Here is a 22,214-nt window from a genome sequence, read left to right as displayed (position 1 = left end):
TTGTGTATTCACTTTATCTCTGGCTTCCGCGTATTTTGCTTACCCTGATTTCCTTACATTCCAGAAAATCTTTTAACATTTATAGTTGAGCCACCACAAGTCCTTTTTCGAAAGATGTAGCAACTATAATCATACACCAAATAATAAAATAGAGATTTAACTTCTTACCTTGACTGTAAAATCAGATCGTTCTTGTAACTTGTAAGTTTTAGAGAAAAGAAGTCTGATTATCCAGAGTATTAAAATTCCTTCCAAAATAAGATGATAAGCAGGAGCCTAGGAGTCAGTCAAAAACAGAAGCAAAACAAGAAGTGAAATAAACATTTCCAAAACCTGCACATAAAATTTAATTCACTTGCACATACTGCTCCCATGACCTTTAACCTATTTATTACTTCTTAAAATTTACTTTCAAAGCGCACTTCATTTCTACTCATTCCTTTTCCCATTTCTAACAGAAGGCAATTTCTCCTACATGAAAAATCTCTAAAACTGCAGCGTTAGGAATAAAAACATCTTTAGGAATAAAATTAAGTTTTAAAATTAAATCTGACACAGAATTCCAATAGTCAAACAATTTCAACTATCAGATCCTTCAGGTAATTTATATTTTTACTGGTGGGAAATGACTGTAACAAACATTTCACAGCTTCACAAGCCTTCTACAACCCCCACATACCATGGATAAATTGAGAATTATTTGGACACCAGTTTCCATAATTCTCAAAGACTTTTGCACAACTTACTATATTTCCTGTATCCCCAATAGGCCTCTTTAAATTCTCCTTGGAACGTGGCAGAGAAAAAAAGACTTTATAAGTGCTTAAAGAAATAGCAGGTCTCTTTTCTACCACAGTTCCCCGAAAGTATGTAGTGTGTTCCATGTCAACATCCACAAAGGTACTTTAATGAAATTATCCACATCAGGTCTTCTTTTCAACTGAACATTTCCAGGATAAAAGCCAGGCTGACTTCTATGTCTTACACAACTAGATACAGTAAGTGCATATAAAAGATTCCAGGTATCAACTAAACCTCCATAAGTCAGTTATCGGGTGCTACATTCCAATAGGTTGTCATTGAAAAGTCATTTAAAAGAGGTATTTATGCAAGAGGGAAGAGATATGTACATGTACAGCTGATTCACTTTGTTATAAAGCAGAAACTAACACACCATTGTAAAGCAATTATACTCCAATAAAGATGTTAAAAAAAAAGAGGTATTTAGAAACGTAACTACAAATTATTTTCAAACATTAGACAAAAAAAAAGCAATGATGATTCACAATAGTTAAAAAAGTTCAGAAGCGGGGACCAGGGAAACTGCTGACTATTTCATAAATAAACTTTCAGGTCATTGGACAAATAACTTTAAAACTACATACATGTTACATATGTATGGGTACACAGCAAGACTCCTCAAATTCTGCATACACTGTGCACAGAAATTAGAAGCAAAACCAGAAATCTAAGACTATTTTTAAAATTTGCTGATCCCTCCTGACTATAATTCATTTAAGAATGAGGACTCGACTAAAAAAATCCTTTTGGTTTTATCAATAATTGGATTATAGTTGACAAACATAAGTCCAAGTCACTAAACATTCCACTCCACAAAGAAATCCTAAGAAAAGTTGAAATGTCTACTGAAATAATAAAAATCACAAATGTGGCTTCTTTTCTTCCCTAGGAAATGTTACATCAAGGAGACCTTCTCTCAAGTCTCACTCATGGTCAATATCAGGGTATGAGAAGTTACATAGTCAAAGGGCAGTCTTCAAAAAGGCAGCAACAACATATAGTAGAAATTATTCATTTCTAAGAAAGAAATCTTAGATTTTAGTGGTTCTTCTTAGTCACTATAATCTACCTAAGGTTGGACATCACCTAAGCTCTATTTGCTCTCCTGTTTTTTTTTCAAAAAGTCCTGATGGGTTTTGCAATAATACATCTTGCATCATCACCCTTACCAGTAAACGCTATATTAAGTTTTAAGAAAATTATCAAAAGAAAACAGATTCACTTTAAGTGAATGTAAGCTCTGTAAGCACAGGGACTTCTACCTGTTCCCTCATTGCACTATTCCTAGCATCTAGATCTCTGCTGTCCAATACTGTAGTCACTAGCATCATTCAACTATTTCAATACACATCTAAATTAAATTAAATGAAAAATTCAGCCCCTCAGTTGCACTAGCCACGTTTCAAGTGCTTAACAGCCACATGTGGTTAGTGGGCTACTGTACTGAACAGCTCAGAGAACACGCAGAAAGTTCCATTGCACAGTGCATGGAAACTCACTAAATGTCAAATGAATGAACATTCTCCAAGACTGACATTTAAATTTCATATTATTTTACCTACTTGAAACAGCTGGCCTTTCAAAAAAGCTCCGAACTGGTCTTTCTTTAGATTTTTACTAAAATAATTTTATCTTTACGAGACAGAAGATGGGACGTAGGCGGGAAGAATGACAAACTATTTCACATACCTAAATCATTCGGCTTCCTTTCTAACCCCACGTCCCAACAAAAACAAAGTCCAACTTATTACAATTCTTTCCCCTATTCCCTGCTCCACAGTTCCGAGAACTTGTCTTCCCTGGGACCTCTCCAGACTGAGATTTTCCACTCTACTTTCATCACTCCGTTTTACCATCAGTCCCAGCTCTTGTTTTTGACTAGCCTCTCTCCTGTATCCGGGCAGGACCTGGAGAGGGCTCCGCGCTCGCAGCAGCGCAATACGAGACCCCCGGCTCCGGCTCCCGCCCGTGCCTCCCTACATTCCGCCACTGGGAAATGGGTGCGCCTATGAGCCTTTCCAGCGAGGGACGCCGGGGGTCCGGGCGTAACCGGGCCAGGCCTGCCCAGGCCTCAGACCAAAAATCCACACAAAACGTCCCACCTCCCCAGGGCTGGGTGTGGTCGTGGACCCCTGGGGCCGCCAAGCTCACCTCGTAGAGCGCCTGGACCATCTCCACCAGCACCCACTGCTCCGCCACCGTCGCCATAGTTAGCCGCCAGGGTTTCCTTCCGGCAGGCGGGCCGCAGGCACGTCAGATATTGCGCGGCGCGGTCCAGTGACGTCTACACGCCCGGAAGGCGGGGCTGCCGTGAGTTGGGCCCCGCCTTCTCGCGCCTGCGTACTGGGCGGCCGGTGGCTGCGCTGGCTGAGGAAAGTTTCGGGGTGGAAGGTCAACTTGAGGTCTCGCTTGGGTGCGGGGAGGGGTGGGAAGCGGCAGGCTGGTCCCCGCAGCAGGTGTTCACAACGTGGCCCTTATGTGCCAGACCCCGTGCTAGGCTCTCAGGATGGAGAGATTTTAATGAATGGTCCTCGCGCTTGTTAGGCAGTTTGGTGCAGGGAGTTATTAATGCAATCGCAAACATATTCTTTACTTTTAAATTACATAAGTAATGCAGGAATGCATTATCGTAAAAAAAAATAGACAACTCTTATATAGCACTTACTGTGTATAAAGCCTAGCCTAAGGATTTGCAGGTGTTAAGCCATATAGGAGTTTGGTGTGGAACCTTCAAGAGCCTCTGTATCCCAACGTGGTGTGCACACACACTTCGGTTGGAATTCTTCAATATAACCGGGAGCATAGGGACAATATTGTTCTACAATTGCTTTTCTTCCATTCTTTTTTTGGCTATAAATCTTGTGTTTTTAATCAACGAAGAAGCCTATTGATTGGAATAATTTGTTATGTGTATTTCTCTTTCCGTTTTATTTAAACATTTTCCTATTGGTGAACACTTAGGTTTTTTCTACTTTTTCACCTGTTACAAACAATGCTACAGTAAACATTGATGTGCCCTATTGTCTTTCTGTGCGTGTTGGGGTATATCTGACAAGTTTCCTCGAAGTCGAATTTTACTCAATATGCACGCTAATGTCGATAAATACTGCCATACTGCTCTCCAGAATGGCTCAACCAATTTTAAATGTTTGAAAGTGTATTCACACTCTATCTCATGATGGATATTATCAATCTTTTAAAATTTTTGGCCAATTTAATTTAATGGAGATAAAATGTCTCCACTGAATTTTACTTTCCCTGCTGCTGGAAAGTAAAATTATTCATGGTTATTCTTATATGTTTATTGACATTTGTAGTCCGTTTGTGAATCATCAATTCATATTCTTTGCCCAGTTTTCTATTAGTTATTTTTCACTTTCTAATGGATGTATGGAAGTTCTTTATGCATTCTGAATATCTTATATTTTCCTATTTCATATGTGACAATTATTTTTGCCCAATTTCTGTCTAGTTGTTTACATTGTCTTTTGTCATACCTATATTTTAATTTTTATGTAATGTGTCAGTCTGTTCCTTTATTGCCTGTGGGTTTGTATCTTGCTTAGAAAGACCATCTTCACCACACTTAGGTTTTCCTCCCATGCTTCAGTTTGTTGTTCATAGTTAGCTCTTTAATTATTCTGGAAATTATATTTTTGTATGATGAGAGGTATGGGCCTTTATTTTTTCCTAAAGGAATAACCATTTTTCTCAGTGCCATTTATCTGAGTAATCCTGATTTTCCCAAATTCTGTGAAATGGCACCAGCACTATGCACTGCACATGAAGTTGCCACTATGTACCCGATGATGTTGGTGCCCTGGGATCCAGTACCACGCTTGCGCACGCTGCCTCGCCCAGGTGCATTCACTCCCAACAGCCAGCTCCTGCAATTTTCAGAGGCCTACCTTCAGGCTGCCAGAACCCATGTTTCCTACTCTCATGGAGAACTGGAAGGATCTGAGAACATGTTTTCTCAGGCAGCCCTTTACTGGGTGGGTGACTGATGGTTGCTGGGGTGTAAAATATTGGAGCTTCCTGGCCGCACAGAGCAAGACAATTCGAAGGGGTGAACCTCACCATCTCCTCTAGATTGAGTCAAGGGTACTGTGTGCAAATTCTTTGACACACCCATCAAGAGGTAGAGTCTATGTTCTCTTTGCTTGAATCTGGGTGTACCTTGTGACAACTTCTACAGTAGATTGCTGCTGCCATGTGGAGAGATCATGTGGGTACCTCATACACAGGAAAAGAGATGGCGAAGTGACCCCACCTGCTCCAGCCCCCTGCTGTTTGAGTCTTACCAGTCCAGGTGCCAGACATGTAAGGGAAGTTGCCTTCAAGATGCCCCTGGCTCTAATCACCCTCTGGTTCAACCACCTGAGAGACTTTGAGTGAAAAATGTCTAGCTAAGCTCAGACAACCCCAAAATTTGTGAGCAAGACAAATGATTGTTATTGTCCTAAGCCACTGCTTTGGGATTGGTTGCTATGTGGAAGTTATCTGCTACAATAGATCACTGGAATGGGTACCCTGTGGAACCTTGCAGGCTTTTGCACTCTTGCATGGTCCCTGTATTATTTTCCTAAGGTTGCCATAACAAATTATCAGAAACTGGGTGGCTTGAAACAACAAAAATTTATTCTCTCACAGTTCTGGAGGCCAGAAGTCCAAAATCAAGTTGTCGACAGGGCTGCACTCCCTCCAAAGACTCTGGGGAATAATCCTTCCTTGTCTCTTCCAGCTTCTGGTGGCTCCTGGCATTCTTTCGCTTGTGACTGCACAACTACAATCTCTGCCTCTGTATTCACATGATCTTCTCTGTCCTATATGTGTCTCTTTACACACACTTGTCATTGGATTTAGGACCCATCCTGATAATCCAGGCTGATGTCATCTCAAGAGCCTTAATTTAATTATATCTGCAAAGAAACTTTTTCCAAATAAGACCATATTCACAGGTTCCAGAGATTATGACATGGACATGTACTTTGGGGGCCCACCATTCATCTCAGCTACAGTCCAATCTCTGGCCCACAATTCACATCTGTCCCACATGCAAAATACATTTGCTCCGTTCCAACATTTCCACAAGTTTCAACCCTCATCTAAATCAGTTCAAAAAGTCCAAAATCTCATCATCTAAGTCATCTAAATCAGATATGAATGAATCTCTAGGTATAACCCATCCAACGGCAAAATCCTCCATCTATTGACCTGTAAAGCCAGAAGGTCACACACAAAATACAAGGGTGGGACAGGAATAGGATAGACATTTCCATTCCAAAAGGGAGAAAATGCAAGGAATAAAGGAGTCATCAGTCCCAAGAAAGTTAGCAATCCAGCAGGGCCAGTTTCATTTTGTTTCAAGACCTGAGAATAATTCTGTGTTATGAAGCTACATCATCTGGGCACACAGCTCCATAGGCCTCTGCACCTATGGTAGATTGGTAGGTCTCTGCTCCTACACCTCCAGCTTCTACCTCTTGAGTCCATGGCTCTGCCCTTATAGTCATTCTTCATTTTTCTTGAAGGGGAGCATATGCTTATAGCTAAGAAGCTTTAACAGCCCTGTAGAACTCTGGAAATTCAACAGAATTCTGGAAATTCAACAGCACTCTTTCACTTTGTCCTGTCTCTGTCCCTTCAGGCCAAGCTGACCGTGTTTCTGCTGATACAGCATTCTCAGAAACCTTGTGGGTCTCCCATGTACGTCATGAGACTGTGCCATAAACAGAGAGTCCTCCAGAGATCTTGTCTGAATAACCCCGTCTCTACTTCTGGCTCTGCTGAGATGATTGAGTGGATCCATGAGTCACATAGTTAATCTCTTTACAAAAAGTTTGTCCAGCTGCATCCTTGGCCCTCTCTCCAGAGCATACTTTCCCAACAGTGACTCTACTAATTTTTTCATCCTTTGCAATATGGATAACCCAAGAACCTCCCAAGTCATCAAGTGCTGTGTTCTTTTTTGCCTGACAGTTCCTTCCTCAATTTACCTCTTTCCTCTCATATTTTTGAAGAAACGGCATGAAGGAACCAGACCACACTTTCAACACTTTGCTTAGAAGTTTCCTCAGCTAATTATCCAAGTTCATTACTTAAAAGTTCTGCTTTCCACCGTAGCTACAGGACACAATTCAGTTAGGTTCTTTGCCACTGTATCACCACCATTGCCTTTCCTCTAGTTTCTAATAACATGTTCCACATTTCCTTCTGAGCCCTCAACAGAAAGGACTTTAACATCCATATTTACTAACATTCTGGTCATGATGGGATCCCCATTCTCTAAGATGACAGACATTTTCTCTACCATGCTCTTCACTTTCTTCTGAGATCTCACCAGGATTATCCTTAAAGCCCATATTTCTACTTGCAGACTCTTCAAATCTTTTTCTCTCATGCACCTCAAAATTCTTCCAACCTCTATCCATTACCTAATTCCAAAGCCACTTCCATGGTTTTAGGTATTTGTTACAGCAGCACTTCACTTCCTAGTACCAAAATCTGTATTAGTTTCCTAGGGCTGTCATAAGAAATTACCACGAATGGGGTGGGAGAAAAAAAAAGAGAAATTTATTTTCTTATATTCTGAGAGGTCAAAAATCCAAAATCAAGCTGTTTGCAGGGCTGTACTCACTTTGAAGGCTTTAGGGGAGAATGTGTCCTTTCTTCTTCCAGGTTCTGGTGGCTCTATTCATTCCCTGGCTTGTGGCTGCATCACTCTTATTTCTATCTCCATCTTCACATGGTCTTCTCCTCTTTCTCTGTGTATGTCTCCTCTGTGTTTCTTATAAAGATACTGTCACAGGATTTAGGACCCATCTGGATAATCTAGGATGATCTCATCTTAGAATCCTTAATTACAACTGTTACAGCCCTTTTTCCAAATAAGGTGACATTTACAATGTAGGATTAGGATTGGGATAAAACCATGTCTTTGGGGGCCACTATTCAACTTACTACAGCCTCCTTTCTTTTCTGATCCTACCACCAATCTCTCCCACCAGTTTTTCCCGAGAATGCTTCTTAACAAATCATTTTCACACATATCCTTGCCTCGTAGTCTGCTTCTGGAAAACCAAACTTGATAGAGTTTGTTTCTGGAGCATCTATTTGATTCCATTAATCTATTTTATTTGTGCCCATTCTGATACAATATTACTTAAAAAAAATAAATTACTTATTTTGAAATATTTTCAGGTCCATATGGCGTTGTAAGAAATAACTCAGAGAGATCTCATGTCCCCTTTACCCAGTTTTCTTCAATCATAACATCTTGCAAATCTATGGTACAATATTAAAACCAGAATACTGACATTGATACAGTCAGGATACAGAAGCATTCCCTTGCCACAAGGATCCCTCATTTTGCCTTTTTATGGCTACACCCACTTCCCCTTCTCCCTCCTCAGTCTCTGTCCCCTGACACCCCCTAATCTGTTCTCCATTTCTATAATTTTGCATTTTTAGAATTTTATATAAATGGAATCATACCATAGGGGAAATTTTAAGATTGGCATTGAAATTTCAGCGTAATTCCCTAAGATTCATCCAGGAAGTTGCATGTATCAATCGTGTTTCCCTTTTCATTACTGAGTGGTATTCTGTGATATGGATGTTAGGTCATTGTTAGGCCATTGTTAGCTCTGCTCATTGTTAGGCCATTCACATGTTGAAGGACACTTGAGTAGTTTCCAGTTTTAGAGCTCCTATTAAGATTTGTGTACAGATTTTTGTGTGGACATCAACTTTCATTTCCCTGGGATTCATACCCAGGAGTGAAGTTGGTGGGTCATATGGTAATTTTATGTTTAGTTTTACAAAACCTGCCAAACTATTTTGCAGAGTGCCTGTACCATTTTGCTTTCCCCTCAGCAACATATCAGTGATCTAGTTTCTCTACATCCTCACCAGGTGTTGTCACAATTTTTTACTTTGGCCTTTCTGATAGGTATGTAATTATATCTCACTGTAGTTTTAATTTGCATTTTCCAATTTTCATATGTTTATTTGTTATTAAATAAGGATGAGAGAGGTCTGTATATCAACCTTGGTAAAATGTCTATTTCTGTCTTTTGCCCATTTTCCAACTGGATTTTATGTTAACTGTTCAGTTTTAAGAGTTCTTTGTGTAATCTAGATACTATTCCTTTGCCATTAAGTGGTTTGCACCATGTTTTTTTTAATTCACTGTAGTTTTGTGGTATTTTGTTCTGGTGAATGTAGCAATTCAGTTGGCTCATTATTTCTTATTCATAACAGTCAGTTCTTCTTTCATGAGGTTACATTTTCTTTTCATTTACTTTTTCAACTGATATTTAACCAGTACCCACTATAAGCCTAAGGAGATAGGGACAAAGAAGTGAACAAAATCTTCAAAGATCTTTTTCTTCCTGGAGCTTATATCCTACTAAGGGAACCAGAAAGAAACAAGACAGACAAGGAAAATATATAGTGTCTTAGATAGTGATAAATGCTAGAGAGAAAGTAATAAAGCAGGGAAGGGGATTATAAATTGTTTGCGAGGTTGATATTTTAGATCGGATGACCAGGGAAGGCTTACTGAGAAGTTAACTTTTGACTTAAATCCTAGTTGCAAATGAAAGAGCTAGCCATGCAGATACCTAGTCAATACTATTGTCTTTTGTGCTACACACTACAAAAATTTCTCAGCTCCTATGAACTTTGCAGGTAGAGAGACTAACAGGTGCAAGGCCCTAAGGTTGGAGCATTCTCAGAATGCTCAAGGCAGAATGAGGGGCCAATCTGGCTGGATTGGATTGAGCCAGAGGACAGAAGAGTAGGAGGTGAGGTTAGGAGTGAGGAAGAAGCCTGGTCTTATGGGGATTGTAGGTCGCTCTCAGGACTCTGCCATTTCCCAGATGACATGGGGGCTGTTGGAGGGTTCTGAACAGAAGAGAGACATGCTCTGGCTTGCATTTGCCAGGATTTCTCTGCCAGCTCTTTGAAAATTGATTGATGGGATCATTTTAGAAGCAATGTATCAGCTAGGGTCTAACAAGGAAAAATAAGCCACTTGAGTGGTGAGAAAGCAAACCTGACACTTTGCTCTGAGTCAAGTTTGCCCTGCCTGAATTTCTTTAGCACTTTTAATGGCAGCTGCCACCTAAGTAAATAGCTCTGCTCAGGGGCAACCTCACAACAACCTACGTCTAACAAATATTGCTAGAGGCAGAATAAAGAGGAATCAAAAAAGGAAGAATCATGGGATTCATCACAGAGGAATGAAAATCTTTTGATAATTATTAAGAAGTGTGATATATAAAACAAACACTGATGTGGGTACTTACTCCCCTACTCATCCCCCCAACATTAAAGGGCCCCAAACAAGTCTGCTCTATTTACCTCAGTTTGGAGAAAATGGGAATATTTGAATGGGCTTTATGTAAAATGATTGTGTCTCTTTTGCCTGATTGTTTTGTGGGAGTGAACTTTGTGTCTCACTGTGGAATGCTTCCCCTGCCTGGTATTGTTAAGACAGGCCATATAAATCCACCTTTTGGGCAACGTCGTACGTGAATTGAACATATAAAAGAAGTCAATAGGGTTGCCTGATCCCACGTAGTGTAAGGTGGAAACTGGGGGTTGACAGGAGTAGTAGCGGAGGATTTTTATCCCTAGGGTGAACTGGTTTAGGGTTGACTTATGCACTCAGATAGAGGGCCTTTGTTGAATGCCTTGTGCAGATTTTTTAAAGATGTGGTACATAAACCCCGAAATTCTAGAACATAGAAATATTTTGATTTCCATTTTAGTTGTTGGAAATCTCCTTGATATAAAGAAGCAAGTGAAAGAAAATGTAATGGGACCAGCAAGTCAGCCTTTTCATATCATTTAGGCAGCAACCCAGTTCTTTGGGGAAATTGAAAACATTGTCTTGTAATCTCTACCTAATCAGAAATGTAAACACAGCTCATTATTGCCTAAGACTGGGCCCTGTGACCTCAGTCAGGTAGTACCTGAAACCAAAGGGGGAAAAAAGAGGGAAAGAGAGCTTTCAAAAAGTACAACCTGCTGGAAAGACTTCCTTGCCCCAAAATCTAATTCATACTCTCTGTAAAGATTTTTCAAGGACAAATGCAAATCTTAAAAGTCTCTTCCACAAATAGTAAAAAACCTTAGTCTTCTGAGCAGATAAACAGCTTATTCCAACTGTTATTTAGAAACTAGTGAGTTTTATAATATTGTAATACCTGATTCATGACTGAAGTTTTAAAATGAAGCTATGAGATCACTGGTTGTGTCTGTATGTCTGTGGTGTATGTTGGAGATACGGTATTTTTTTCTACCTCTGATAGTATTATTGAAATTAATTTGTAAAAGAGCTCTGTTTACTTTGCTTAAAAGTGCTTACAAATTAAATATTTTTAAATGTAATAGAAACAAACCCAAATATTTTTCAAGTTCATGTGATCCAGGATTAATCTTTAACAAATAAAAGTAAATTTAAGGTTATCAGTTCAATTAAAATAGGCATGTGTTTAGAGTTGTCAGCATTAAATGTAAAACTTTTATTCAACCTAGGTTTATTAAAAGTCAAGGGGGCTTCCCTGGTGGCGCAGTGGTTGAGAGTCTGCCTGCCAATGCAGGGGACACGGGTTCGAGCCCTGGTCTGGGAAGATCCCACATGCCGCGGAGCAGCTGGGCCCGTGAGCCACAACTACTGAGCCTGCGCGTCTGGAGCCTGTGCTCCGCAACAAGAGAGGCCGCGATAGTGAGAGGCCCGCGCACCGCGATGAAGAGTGGCCCCCGCTTGCCGCAACTAGAGAAAGCCCTCGCACAGAAACGAAGACCCAACACAGCCATAAATAAATAAATAATTCCAAAAAAAATGTATTAAAAGTCAAATAAGTTTATGTTATCTCTGATACAAAATTTGCCAGCAAGAAAAATAGCTTGGGATGTTGATCGACTTTGTCTAATGTGTCCTGAAGTTTTCAAGGGTGATCTAAACATAATTTTGGGGAACAAGTGATGTAGATAAATGTAAGTAAGCTAAATCTTAAAAACAGCTTCCAAAATAATTTGGTAACAAAACTGTACAGTTTTGCTAAGTTAAATTAAATGATGAAAATTCATCGAATGTCTAGATCATTTCCAAATATGATAAATTGCTGAAATATTAATTGCTAAACAAGTATAAATGTACCTACTTTTTGTCTTCTTATTACAGAAAAACTGAATATGTTTAGATTTATTAGAAACACGTCATGTACCACATTGAAAAAAAATTATTATGTTATGAGGAAATGTATGTTTCTAGAAATTATGAAATGTATTCACATGTTTGCCAACCAAAAAATACTGGTATAACAAACAGGTCACAATTGCTCACTCCTTAGTTTTCACTAGAAATTAAGGTTTCTATGGGTTAAGAACTCTAATTAATATAAATAATTAAAATTATTAAAATTAATACGGAAAACATCTTTATATGTAAGGCGAAAAAAGTATAAGGAATGGAAATGCATTTTCTTAAGGGGAAAACAAGTAATTTTGTCCTAAAAAGAAGTTAAAAAAAAAAGGAGAGAGAGAGAGAAAGGGAAAGCATAAGACAAAATTTGAATATACAAAAGAAAGGTGTTATAGAGGTTTACGGAAAAGAAACCCTGAGAAAAATTTTTGTGCGTGGTTAGGACTGGCTAAGAATAAAATAGAATAAATCTAGAATAAATATAATAAATTTAATTGAGTGAATGAATTTTAATATTAAAACTAAGCTGTTTCAAAACTAGAATTTGAATTTTTCTCTCTGTTAAGTGGACAAAGTTATCTTGCAATATTGATCTGTTTTTGATAGCAGATTGTAAAATTTCTTTACCTTTTAAATAATCTGTTGTAAGTTTCTGTATTTGCCTTTGAAATATTTTTTTTTTTAAACAATTCTTTTTTTTTTTTTTTAATTAATTAATTAATTTATTTATTTATTTATTTTTGGCTGTGCTGGGTCTTCGGTTCGTGCGAGGGCTTTCTCTAGTTGCGGCAAGTGGGGGCCACTCTTCATCGCGGTGCGGGGACCGCTCTTCATCGCGGTGCGCGGGCCTTTCACTATCGCGGCCCCTCCCGTTGCGGCGCACAGGCTCCAGACGCGCAGGCTCAGCAGCTGTGGCTCACGGGCCCAGCTGCTCCGTGGCATGTGGGATCTTCCCAGACCAGCGCTCGAACCCGTGTCTCCTGCATTAGCAGGCAGATTCTCAACCACTGCGCCACCAGGGAAGCCCCTGAAATATCTTATTGTCACTTCGGTTAAGTGAATAAGTATTCTTTCACAGTGACCTATGATCCTATTTGACCAAGTGTTTTAAACCTTTTGATATCTTTGACAAATTTCCCCAAATCAAATTCTAGATGAAGTCTTTTTGACCTCTAGCTAACTTTGAGGTTTTCAGAGGGCCCCTGAAAAATCTCAAAGAGAGATATTAAACTTATTAGGCTTATTTGGTATGTTAAATTACATGGAAAGCATTGTCAAATGAGTGATAATTTGAGATAAACCTTAGGTTATATTGTATGAATGAATGTTACTAATATAAATGTTATAGAAATTATATAAAATTCTTAAAACTCAGATATGTCCTGGTATAATATCCATCACAATTCTAGTTATTATTTTATAATGTTGTATGTCACAGAAATAACCAAATTTCCTTGTCAATTGCATTATAATAAGATCTTTAACCATACCATTTTAAGTATTTTGTCATTTATAGACAGTTACTGTTTTACTCTGATGCTTTTACAAAAATGCTTCATGTTCAAGAAGATTTATAGAAAGAATTTTTTGACATATATACCTTTCTGATAACTTTCAAATCATATACTTAACTGAGTAAGAAATTACAGAACTCTAATGAAAACCCTGATGGTTTCATAAAACTGCTAACAAAGATCAAGATCAATAAGAATTAATTATACCAAACTGAATGAACTGATGAACATGATCATAAGTTTTATGATTTTTCATCTGAACTATTACAGGCTTTTTAATCTTTGCTTTCCAGATATAAGGAAATCTTTCCTCTTAAGCTGACAATATTATAGCTACTTGGTAAATTATACATTTGTAAGTAGCATTGAAACATTTATCTTTTTTTCTCCCTACCTGATTGCTCCAGAATTTGGAGACTCTTCGTGAGTATTCTTATTTTCATGGCAATATAGTTATTTGTATAAGTTCACTAAGAATCTGTTCCCCTTATAACAGGACCCAATTGGAAACTTTGGCTATGGCTTTGGCTGGAAAGTCATATTTGAGAATGTGCATAGAATCAGATACAACCAGACAGCCTTAAGGAACTGAGGCTGACTTTAGGGAGCCATAAAATCCCTTGGAAAGTTAGCCTGGTACCCTGCTAACAGGTTCTCAGTGGCCTTACCAGGTGAGTAAGGAAGGTCACTTCCTGGCAGGCACAAGAATCTCAGAATATTTGGGGGACCTCAAGAAGAGAGGAATTCACCCAAATATATAGGTATTACAGGCAAGTCAGATGGCAAGTCCTTGGTGTGGCTTCATGGCTTCCTGGCCTCCATAGGCTAATAAAAATTTAATCTGGGATTCCTTGTGAAAAGTTCCAGTGAAGCAAATTTAAAATAGTCTTTATGGTCAATCACTATTCTTTCTGGATTTAAGTAATCAGGCTAGGTTTAATGAAACTAAATTTATTTGGCAAACAAATTAAATGTTAATTCAGCTATCTTTGTTAGAAATGAGGATGACTTTAGAGAAAAAAGTTGTTTTTCAGTAGAACTTTAATACACAGTCATGGGTATTAGATTCTAGTTCTGTTAATTGTCTTCAAGGTTTTGCTTTTCCACTCGTTAGCTGGTCTGGATCCTGAATTCTTCTAGTTTACTCAAATCTTTTACTACAACTTTTCAAACTAATGTTTCCAATTTTTCTCCCACTTTGGACTTGGAATCGTTGAGAACTAAAACTGCCCTTTTCCTGAAGCCCTGTGAACTGAAACTGAACAACTTGAATAAACTTAAGAGAGGTTACACCTCAATAGCCCATGTTTAGACCATCTCTGTGCTTATTGCTGTGTAAGGCACTCAGAAAGTTTACCTGAACACCTGATGACATCCTCAGAGACATTTCAAACTGCAAAAGATGCTTCAATCCTGACATCAAGAAACCTTCTGCACTGGCAGCAATCAGAACTCACTCAGACAGTGAGTTTATAACTTGCTCCAATCATTAACCATTGTTTTTCCTTTGTCTCTGTAGAAATGCCTCTTATTAAATACCCAACTTCTCACACCCTATAGGCCTAGCTTTGGGAGCCCACCTGCATCTCTGCTTCCTGAAATGAGTAACTGAACTGATCAGGACTGAGATACTGGTTCAGTGAGATATAAAGCAATCTATCAACTTAACTTCTGGACTGTGAAACTGAAGTTTCAAAAGTGGGACTACAGAGGAGCAAAATTTCTCACCCCAAAATGTTTCTTTGGCATGCAGATTATTTTGAGCTGAAAAAAATCAAAGCCCAAAAGACTCAGGAAGAACCTTTGACCTTCCTCCTAACTGCCTAAAGAATGTAGATAGAGGACCTGTTTCAGGAAGGGAGCTATCACCATAGATAACTATGGTATGAACTGGGTGTGTACACAGGGAGGAACCTAGCAGTGTGTTTTTTAAAATTCCTCTCTGTCTCACTGTCTCTGCATGGCCAGCAAACATCTGTTTACCAAACAGTTGCTTTTCCATCTCCATGTAAATTGCCTTCCCCCTCTTTGAAGTCCCAAACTGCTATCCCCAACATCCTATTTTGTCTTTAGCTGAAGATGATATGTAAGGTGAGGGTTCCTGCCATTTTGGTGAATTATGCGGTTTTCCTGGGTCTCTCCAATGTATACATGTTATTAAAATTTTCTGTGATTTTCTCCTGTTAATCTGTTTCATGTCAATTTAATTCTTAGACCAGCCAGAAGAACCTAGAAGGGTAGAGAAAAATTTCTTCCTCCTGACAGAGTGAACCTGCAAAACCCTACACACCCCAACCTGGGACCCTAACAAAGGCAGAGCCCCTGATTCTTGCTAGGTTCTCTCTCTCTCTCTCTCCCCCGCCCCGCCATCCCTCCCTCCCTCCCTCCCTCTCCATGACCTCACAGTGTGGCCCTGGAGCTTGCCGTGTACCCTCCAAGACTATTCGATCAAATGGGCTCATCTCACATGTTAGGTGGAGCAAGTTGGTGAGAGAAGGAATGAAACAAAATGCTCTCTTTCTGGCTGCCTGGATGCTGAATGTCGCATTAAAGTTTAACTAAAACCAAACGGACAGAGAATTATAACTTGAGTTCAGAAAGTTAGAAGCTGTGTTTCAGAGCCTGTTATACTTAAAAAAACTCTTCTGGAGAGCACATTATTTACCATATTACTTTACCCATTTTACCAAATGGAAATACTAAACACTGGTCTAGGTCCTAGGGATAGAACAATCAACAATTCAGACGTGGTCTCCATCACGTGCTTAGTGTGGGGAAAGTGCTGGACATGAATAATTATCTGTTATAATTTAGGGGCTCTTCAAGATTCCAGCAAGGACCCAAAGTAGCATAGGCCGCTGACTTCCTCTCCCAAATGCAACCTCAGAGATGAGAGAAGCAAATCACTGATTAGAGGAGACTAAAAAAAATTACTTAGAACTGAACACTGAAAATACTTACTGCCTTTGAAATGTTTATCTTTAAGCTATTTATTGGAAAATAATAACACCAATAACCTAAATGTAAAAAGCTAAAAAAGAGTAAAAAAACACAATTCAATGAAACAAGAAAGCAGAAAAATAAGGGAAAAAAATCAATCAAAGAAAACAAAATATGAGTAACAAACAAAATCAAACTTAAAAAAACGTGCTGGGCAAAATCCTGGAAAGATTATCATAAGAATGAAAACGACAGAAACAGAAAATAAAAAGGGGAAATAATACAGACACAAGAGAGAGAATCACAGACTACACCCAGCCCAAAGGCCCCAAGTCTAGAGAGTCTTACAGAGGAGTCCTGCTCAACTTTGAAGAAACAAATAATCAAGCCTGGTCTTATACAATGGCTTCATAATGCAGGGAAGTGGAAAAATTGCTCAATACTTTATTGAGGCTACCACAACATTGATTCCTAGGTTATATTAGGTTGTTGTAACAAAAGATTATAGGCCCATTTAAATTATAAATATGGATATAAAAATTCAAAATCCTAACTAACAGTGCAGAAAAATATACTGTAATCAAGGAGGGGTTTACTCAGGAAAGCAAGGATGTTTTAACATCAGAAAATACAGTCATCCCTCGGTAGTCACAGGAACACTGGGTAGGGTGCAGGAGTAGAGGTGGGTTTCAGTAGTTTCAAGTGTACATGAGAGGTGAGGATGTGGAGAGGGCATAAACAACTCTGGAAAAAGACTGGCTACAAAGAGAAGCAGAGCAATGGGCTGGTTGCTAGAGGGGAGTATGGGGTCACGGGAAAGAAGAATTTAAGACAAGATAGGGCAGAGTGTACTTGAATGCTAATCAAATGACTCAGGAAAGGGGAGAGACTGAAGAGAAAGGAGAGGAGACAACCAAAGGCACTCGGTCCTTAAGAAAGGAGAGCTGTGATGGATGGAGGAACGTTTCTTTGGCTATAACACGAGGGAAGACTGGTTCGGATACCCGCAGGTGTACAGGTTTGTGAGGGAAAATGAGGGAGTTCCCAAGTGACAGCATGAGGCAAGGCTGTCAGCTAAAAGCGGGTGGAGTGAGACAGATGGTTAGGGATTTTGGAGAGAAGAAAAAGTGAGAGAGAGCTGGGAAAAGTAGAGGACTGGACTTAAAAAATAAACACATTAACACTCATAGAATAAAGGGCACCTGAGGTAGGTGTTCATGAATTGACAGTGACTCCAATGTGCTAGGCTGAGCTGGTTTATTAAGATTTCATAAGCTAATGTAACTGGAAACAATAATATCTCTCTACCACAAATCATGCAAGAACTTTTGTTAGGATCATAAGTCAGACCCAGACTTCAATTATTTCTCCCCCTACTTTATCTGGAACATCTGTGACCTGCTTATTTATTAACTGTCCTTTTTAGAAAAGTTTCTAGTTTCCATATCTGGCAATAGGGATAGGACTTCCACGACTGAGAAGGCAGGTTTCAACTTGGAAAGGCAAAAAGAAACCACAGGCAAGGTGAGATCATTTTCTGTAAGATAAGAAATCTGCCTGAAGATGTCACTAGCCTCAATGTTTTTCTCAATTCTAGAGGAATCTTAAAGAACTACTCTTGTGTAGTTAAGACAAAAGTAGACAGAACACTCGTAAGGTTCACTTTGATTTCACTTGTTTCTTTTTCTTGAAGTAACTTAAAAAAATGAGTAATTTTCTAAAAAGCAGCATGGACAGTATGAACCCACTGTCATCTAATTACATCCTTTTACCCGTACAGATGTGTGGGAATTCTCCAGTGTTTATGCTGGTTATTTCTGGTGGCAGCATGTTGTTATTTCTTTTCATCTTTGTTATCTTCTGTACTACTGTAATATTTTACCAATGAGCTTGTATCATTTTTAGAAAAACAAAGTTATGATTTTTTAAAACAATGACAAAATGGATGCTCTGGTTTCAGACACAGAGACAAATTTGAATGAACTGTGTTTTTGGTTTCTTAGTTGCGATTTAGACAAACTGACTCAAGCCTATTAAATGCACTGAAAACCAAAGAGGTGACACTCAAAATTTTTCACAAGTTGTTTAAATGTTGTGCAGATAAACTTTTGAGTTGGTTGAAAATATATAAAACTCACCCTTGTAAAGCTTTATGAATTCGTTTGTACTTTTCCTTCAACACTGCAAAAATACCTGAAGGAAACAAATATATTTGATAGTACACTTGGAAGATTGGATATACTAATCTAAAAATGTTTTTCAAGATCCAGTTCATCAATTTAAAATGCAGCAAATCCTTCTGCCCACTAATAACACATAAATAGACAGCCAGTAACTCCTCTGAAGGTCCCCAACTTTCATCTGTGGCATATACTAGCTGGCACCTGCTCACCCAACTTTCAGCAAAATCTGGGATGAAGTTTTCCACAACAAAACAATGGCTCTGTTCTTATTAAGATACTATAAATTATCTGGCCAAGAACAAAAGGGTACAAATATATTAAATATTTCTGGACCCTAAACAATTTGGGAAAAAAATAGACACTGCAGTCATGTTTATGATCTCTTCTTGATATTTTCACTTTCTTTTAAGGAAAATCCACAAACTGAAAGATCTGAGGAGACAGGAGTGGCAGGGTATCTGACAAGTATATGAATGTGCACACAGAAACACTCACTTTTACTGATTCTCTGAATTAAAACCAATGCTGAATCTTTAGAAATTTATAAAATTTAAAATTACAAATACCAGGCCTGCTTTTCCATTTTCCTTTTAGTCTTTGGTGAGGAGGCGCTATCACAGCCCAGAACCACATTTTAAATTGAGTCGACTGCCCATTAAGCAAGCTTTAATAGTTGGTAAACCTGTATGGCCTCAGCACCAACTCATGAATCAAAGGCTGATGGGGAAAACTAGACAACAGTTATAAAATTATAAGTACCAAAAATTAGCATACTTCAGCTAATTTCTCAAAAAAACCCGATAAACTAAATGATGACTGGCCCAGAGCTAGTCCCTCCTTTTTCTGGCATCTCTGCCCACCAAGGGAGCGAGCTTTGCTTTGGCTCTGGCTTCATCTCCAGAAACATGAGAGAAACTCTAACCCGGAAACCCTGAGGCAGGGACAACTTCTTCACCATCATTTTTCCCATAAATTGCCAGATAATGTAATTCAGAGCCAGAGCTTTGTCTGGGAAATCATTTCCTCCAGCTAATTTCTCCAAAAAGGCAAACCAGCAGCATGGCTAACATGACTTGAAATATCTTTGATTTCCTGGGTTTAAAGGTTATACCTGGATTTTCTTCCATGATGTTGAGGGCCTCAATTGCAGCAGCAGCTAAGAGGGGAGGTAATGAAGCTGAAAAGCAGTATCCCTGGCCGGAAAGTCGCTGAGAAGAAACAAACAAGTTATAAAACATAAACACTATTTTTGGCTCTGTTTTTCTTTGGCTAAAAAATCTAAAGGCACCAAATCTCTGCACTCCCTACCAAATAGCACGTACAAATGGTGAGGTGCTAAGACCCAGGCATGTACAGAAGTTATGTAACAAAACCAAAACTTTTTTAGAAAGGGAGATAATTTCTAAATGTAAATATTTTGAATGATTCTTTAACAAATCTACTTCTAAATAAAAATTGTGTGAAAAACTAAGTTAGAATGAAATTTTGTAATAGCGGTTACATTTTTAGTTGACCAGTGGAGCAACGGGTTTCAGTTTTTGCTTTTGTTTTTAAAAAGAACCCACCTGATGGTCAATTACGAAAGACCTGCCACAGCAGAAACCCCCAATAGAAGCAAGTGAATTCTCCATGTTGGCACTGATAAGATCAATATCATCAATCTGTCAGAAAAGAGGGACAGTGGGAGTTATTTCTCAATTTAAAGAAAAGGAGGGGAAAAAAAAAGGCCAATGTCAATCCTAGAGACAAAATTTCAGCACTAATGTCAACATCTGGATTCAAACTACCTCCTTGAAAATAAAGGGTAAGTCATACAAAATCAATTGTTAAAAGGACTGATGTTTCATAGCCCACCTCTGAAGATATCTCACTTTATACGTTTTTGCCATTCCATCATTCATCGACAATTTATTCACAGTGGAAGAGCTAGATAAAAGACGAAATCTAAAGTTGTTTGATACTAAACATATTCAGAGGTACAAGATAAGATCATTTCCTTGCTAAAACAGTGGTCTCAGCTGTCCTTCTCCATAGAAGGTACTTGAGATAAATAAAAAGAAATCTATCAGGGTTTTGAGCACTTTGGAACAACTACTACATTCCATTTACCTTTTCCACCTTTTCAAAAATGAAATCAATTTATCCAAACATGATGGCAATAGGCCATCATGGGCTCTGACCAAAGTGGACCAACTGGGCAGTGGATGAACCTAATGTGCCCACTGGGCTCCTGAGTACCCACGACCTTCTCAACGTCTCAGCACTCCTTTGGTCCTCACCGTCTGCTCCAGCCCCCAGCACCAAGTTCCATCCTGCATACAGTAGCCATTCTGTAATTACTCAATGATGGCCATAATAATGACTGGTCAGATCACATCTGGTGTTTTTCCAAGTGTTCCACAGATCCAACAAGGAAACCTGCGCACTCTTCTTCTTTTTTTTTAACCTTTCATTATGAAAAATTTCAAACATATACAAAAGTATAAAGAATCCCCATCACCAGATTCAATAATTATCAACTTACGGACAATCCTGTTCCACGTATAAGCCCCCTACTGCCCTCTTCATTTCTTTGGAGCAAATCTCAGACTTTACATGTTTTCATCTATAAATATTTCAGTGTGCATTTCTAAAAGATATGCCCTCTTTCAAAAACATTACCACACTTAAAAAATGAAAAATTTCTTAATATCAAATACTGAGTGTTCAAGTATCTCTGTCTCACAAAGCTTGTTTTTCACAGTATTTGTTTGAATTAGGGTCCAAATAAAGTCCATACATTCTGCACTCTTACTCAAGCCATTATAAATACTACCTCTGAGACAACTGCTGGAAGCAGTGAGAAAACGAGAACAGTGAAATTAGATAGTGCTTTTTCCTTCTTTAAAAGTTTCATGCCTTAAAAATTGCTCTGGTGTAAATTTTACTTGAATTAATTTCCATTTATCTTAAATTCTTCAGTGCATTTCATTGCCAAATGTCAGTTTGTCTTTGAAGAGTATGCTTCAGTCAACTTGGTGTGATAGTCATTCTGCTCTACATTTTTCTCTAGGTCTGTATGGGTAGAGGGATGCAAATAATCTAAGGTGAGTTTATATTTTATAGTTCAACATTTTAACACAAGCTGCAAAACTTTTATGCACAAGATTTGGAGAAAAGCTTCCTTCACATCAACCACACAGCGGTGGGTAAGGGCAGGTTACACAGTGGTCGGTGAGGACAGGTTCTGCAGATGGGCCCACACTGTTCCTCTCCGAGGCTCTAGGAGCAAAACCCACTAAGAGTAGGGCTAGTTGAGGCTCATTTCCTTTCAGCAAGAGAAAACATAAAAAACTCACTCCAGTTGTCTGGGACCTTGAGCGGCTTTGTGAATCCATGCTGGTGGTATTTCTAATATATATATATATAAATCACCCCCATACACACAAATAACAATACAGAATTTTAAATATTAGAAAGAACATCTTTTCACTGCTATGATACTTTCTAAAGGACAACTTAGAGAATTCTTACTGGTTTTAAAGAAAAAATGGAAGGCAAATTTAACTGTTTCTAGAG

General features: G+C 38.7%; 2 protein-coding genes and 1 pseudogene across 5 annotated transcripts in view; all 3 read right to left on the bottom strand.

The window, feature by feature from the left end:
• LOC130708341 (serine palmitoyltransferase 1-like) overlaps positions 1-10,283 on the bottom strand; it is a 29,685-nt gene extending 19,402 nt beyond the window's left edge. For all 4 annotated transcript variants that reach the window (XR_009008563.1, XM_057547890.1, XM_057547889.1 and 1 more), the window contains exons 1-3: positions 7,442-10,283; positions 2,953-3,168; positions 169-276 (exon numbers count right to left, since the gene is read on the bottom strand). Coding sequence is in view for 3 of the 4 variants with exons in the window: in XM_057547890.1 (XP_057403873.1) it covers positions 169-276; positions 2,953-3,009 (165 nt within the window). In the remaining variant the exon portion in view is untranslated. The remainder of the gene's footprint in view (positions 1-168; positions 277-2,952; positions 3,169-7,441) is intronic.
• The window catches only part of LOC130708340 (serine palmitoyltransferase 1-like), a 179,389-nt gene that overhangs the window by 109,828 nt on the left and 47,347 nt on the right, over positions 1-22,214 (bottom strand). The gene's annotated exons all lie outside the window — the stretch shown is intronic.
• LOC130708342 (serine palmitoyltransferase 1-like) overlaps positions 18,137-22,214 on the bottom strand; it is a 30,378-nt pseudogene continuing 26,300 nt past the window's right edge.

This window comes from Balaenoptera acutorostrata, chromosome 6 (genome assembly GCF_949987535.1).
Source record: "Balaenoptera acutorostrata chromosome 6, mBalAcu1.1, whole genome shotgun sequence".
NCBI lineage: Eukaryota > Metazoa > Chordata > Mammalia > Artiodactyla > Balaenopteridae > Balaenoptera > Balaenoptera acutorostrata.
The sequence above is the reverse complement of the archived record's forward strand: the minus strand, read 5'-3'. Positions and strand labels throughout refer to the sequence as shown.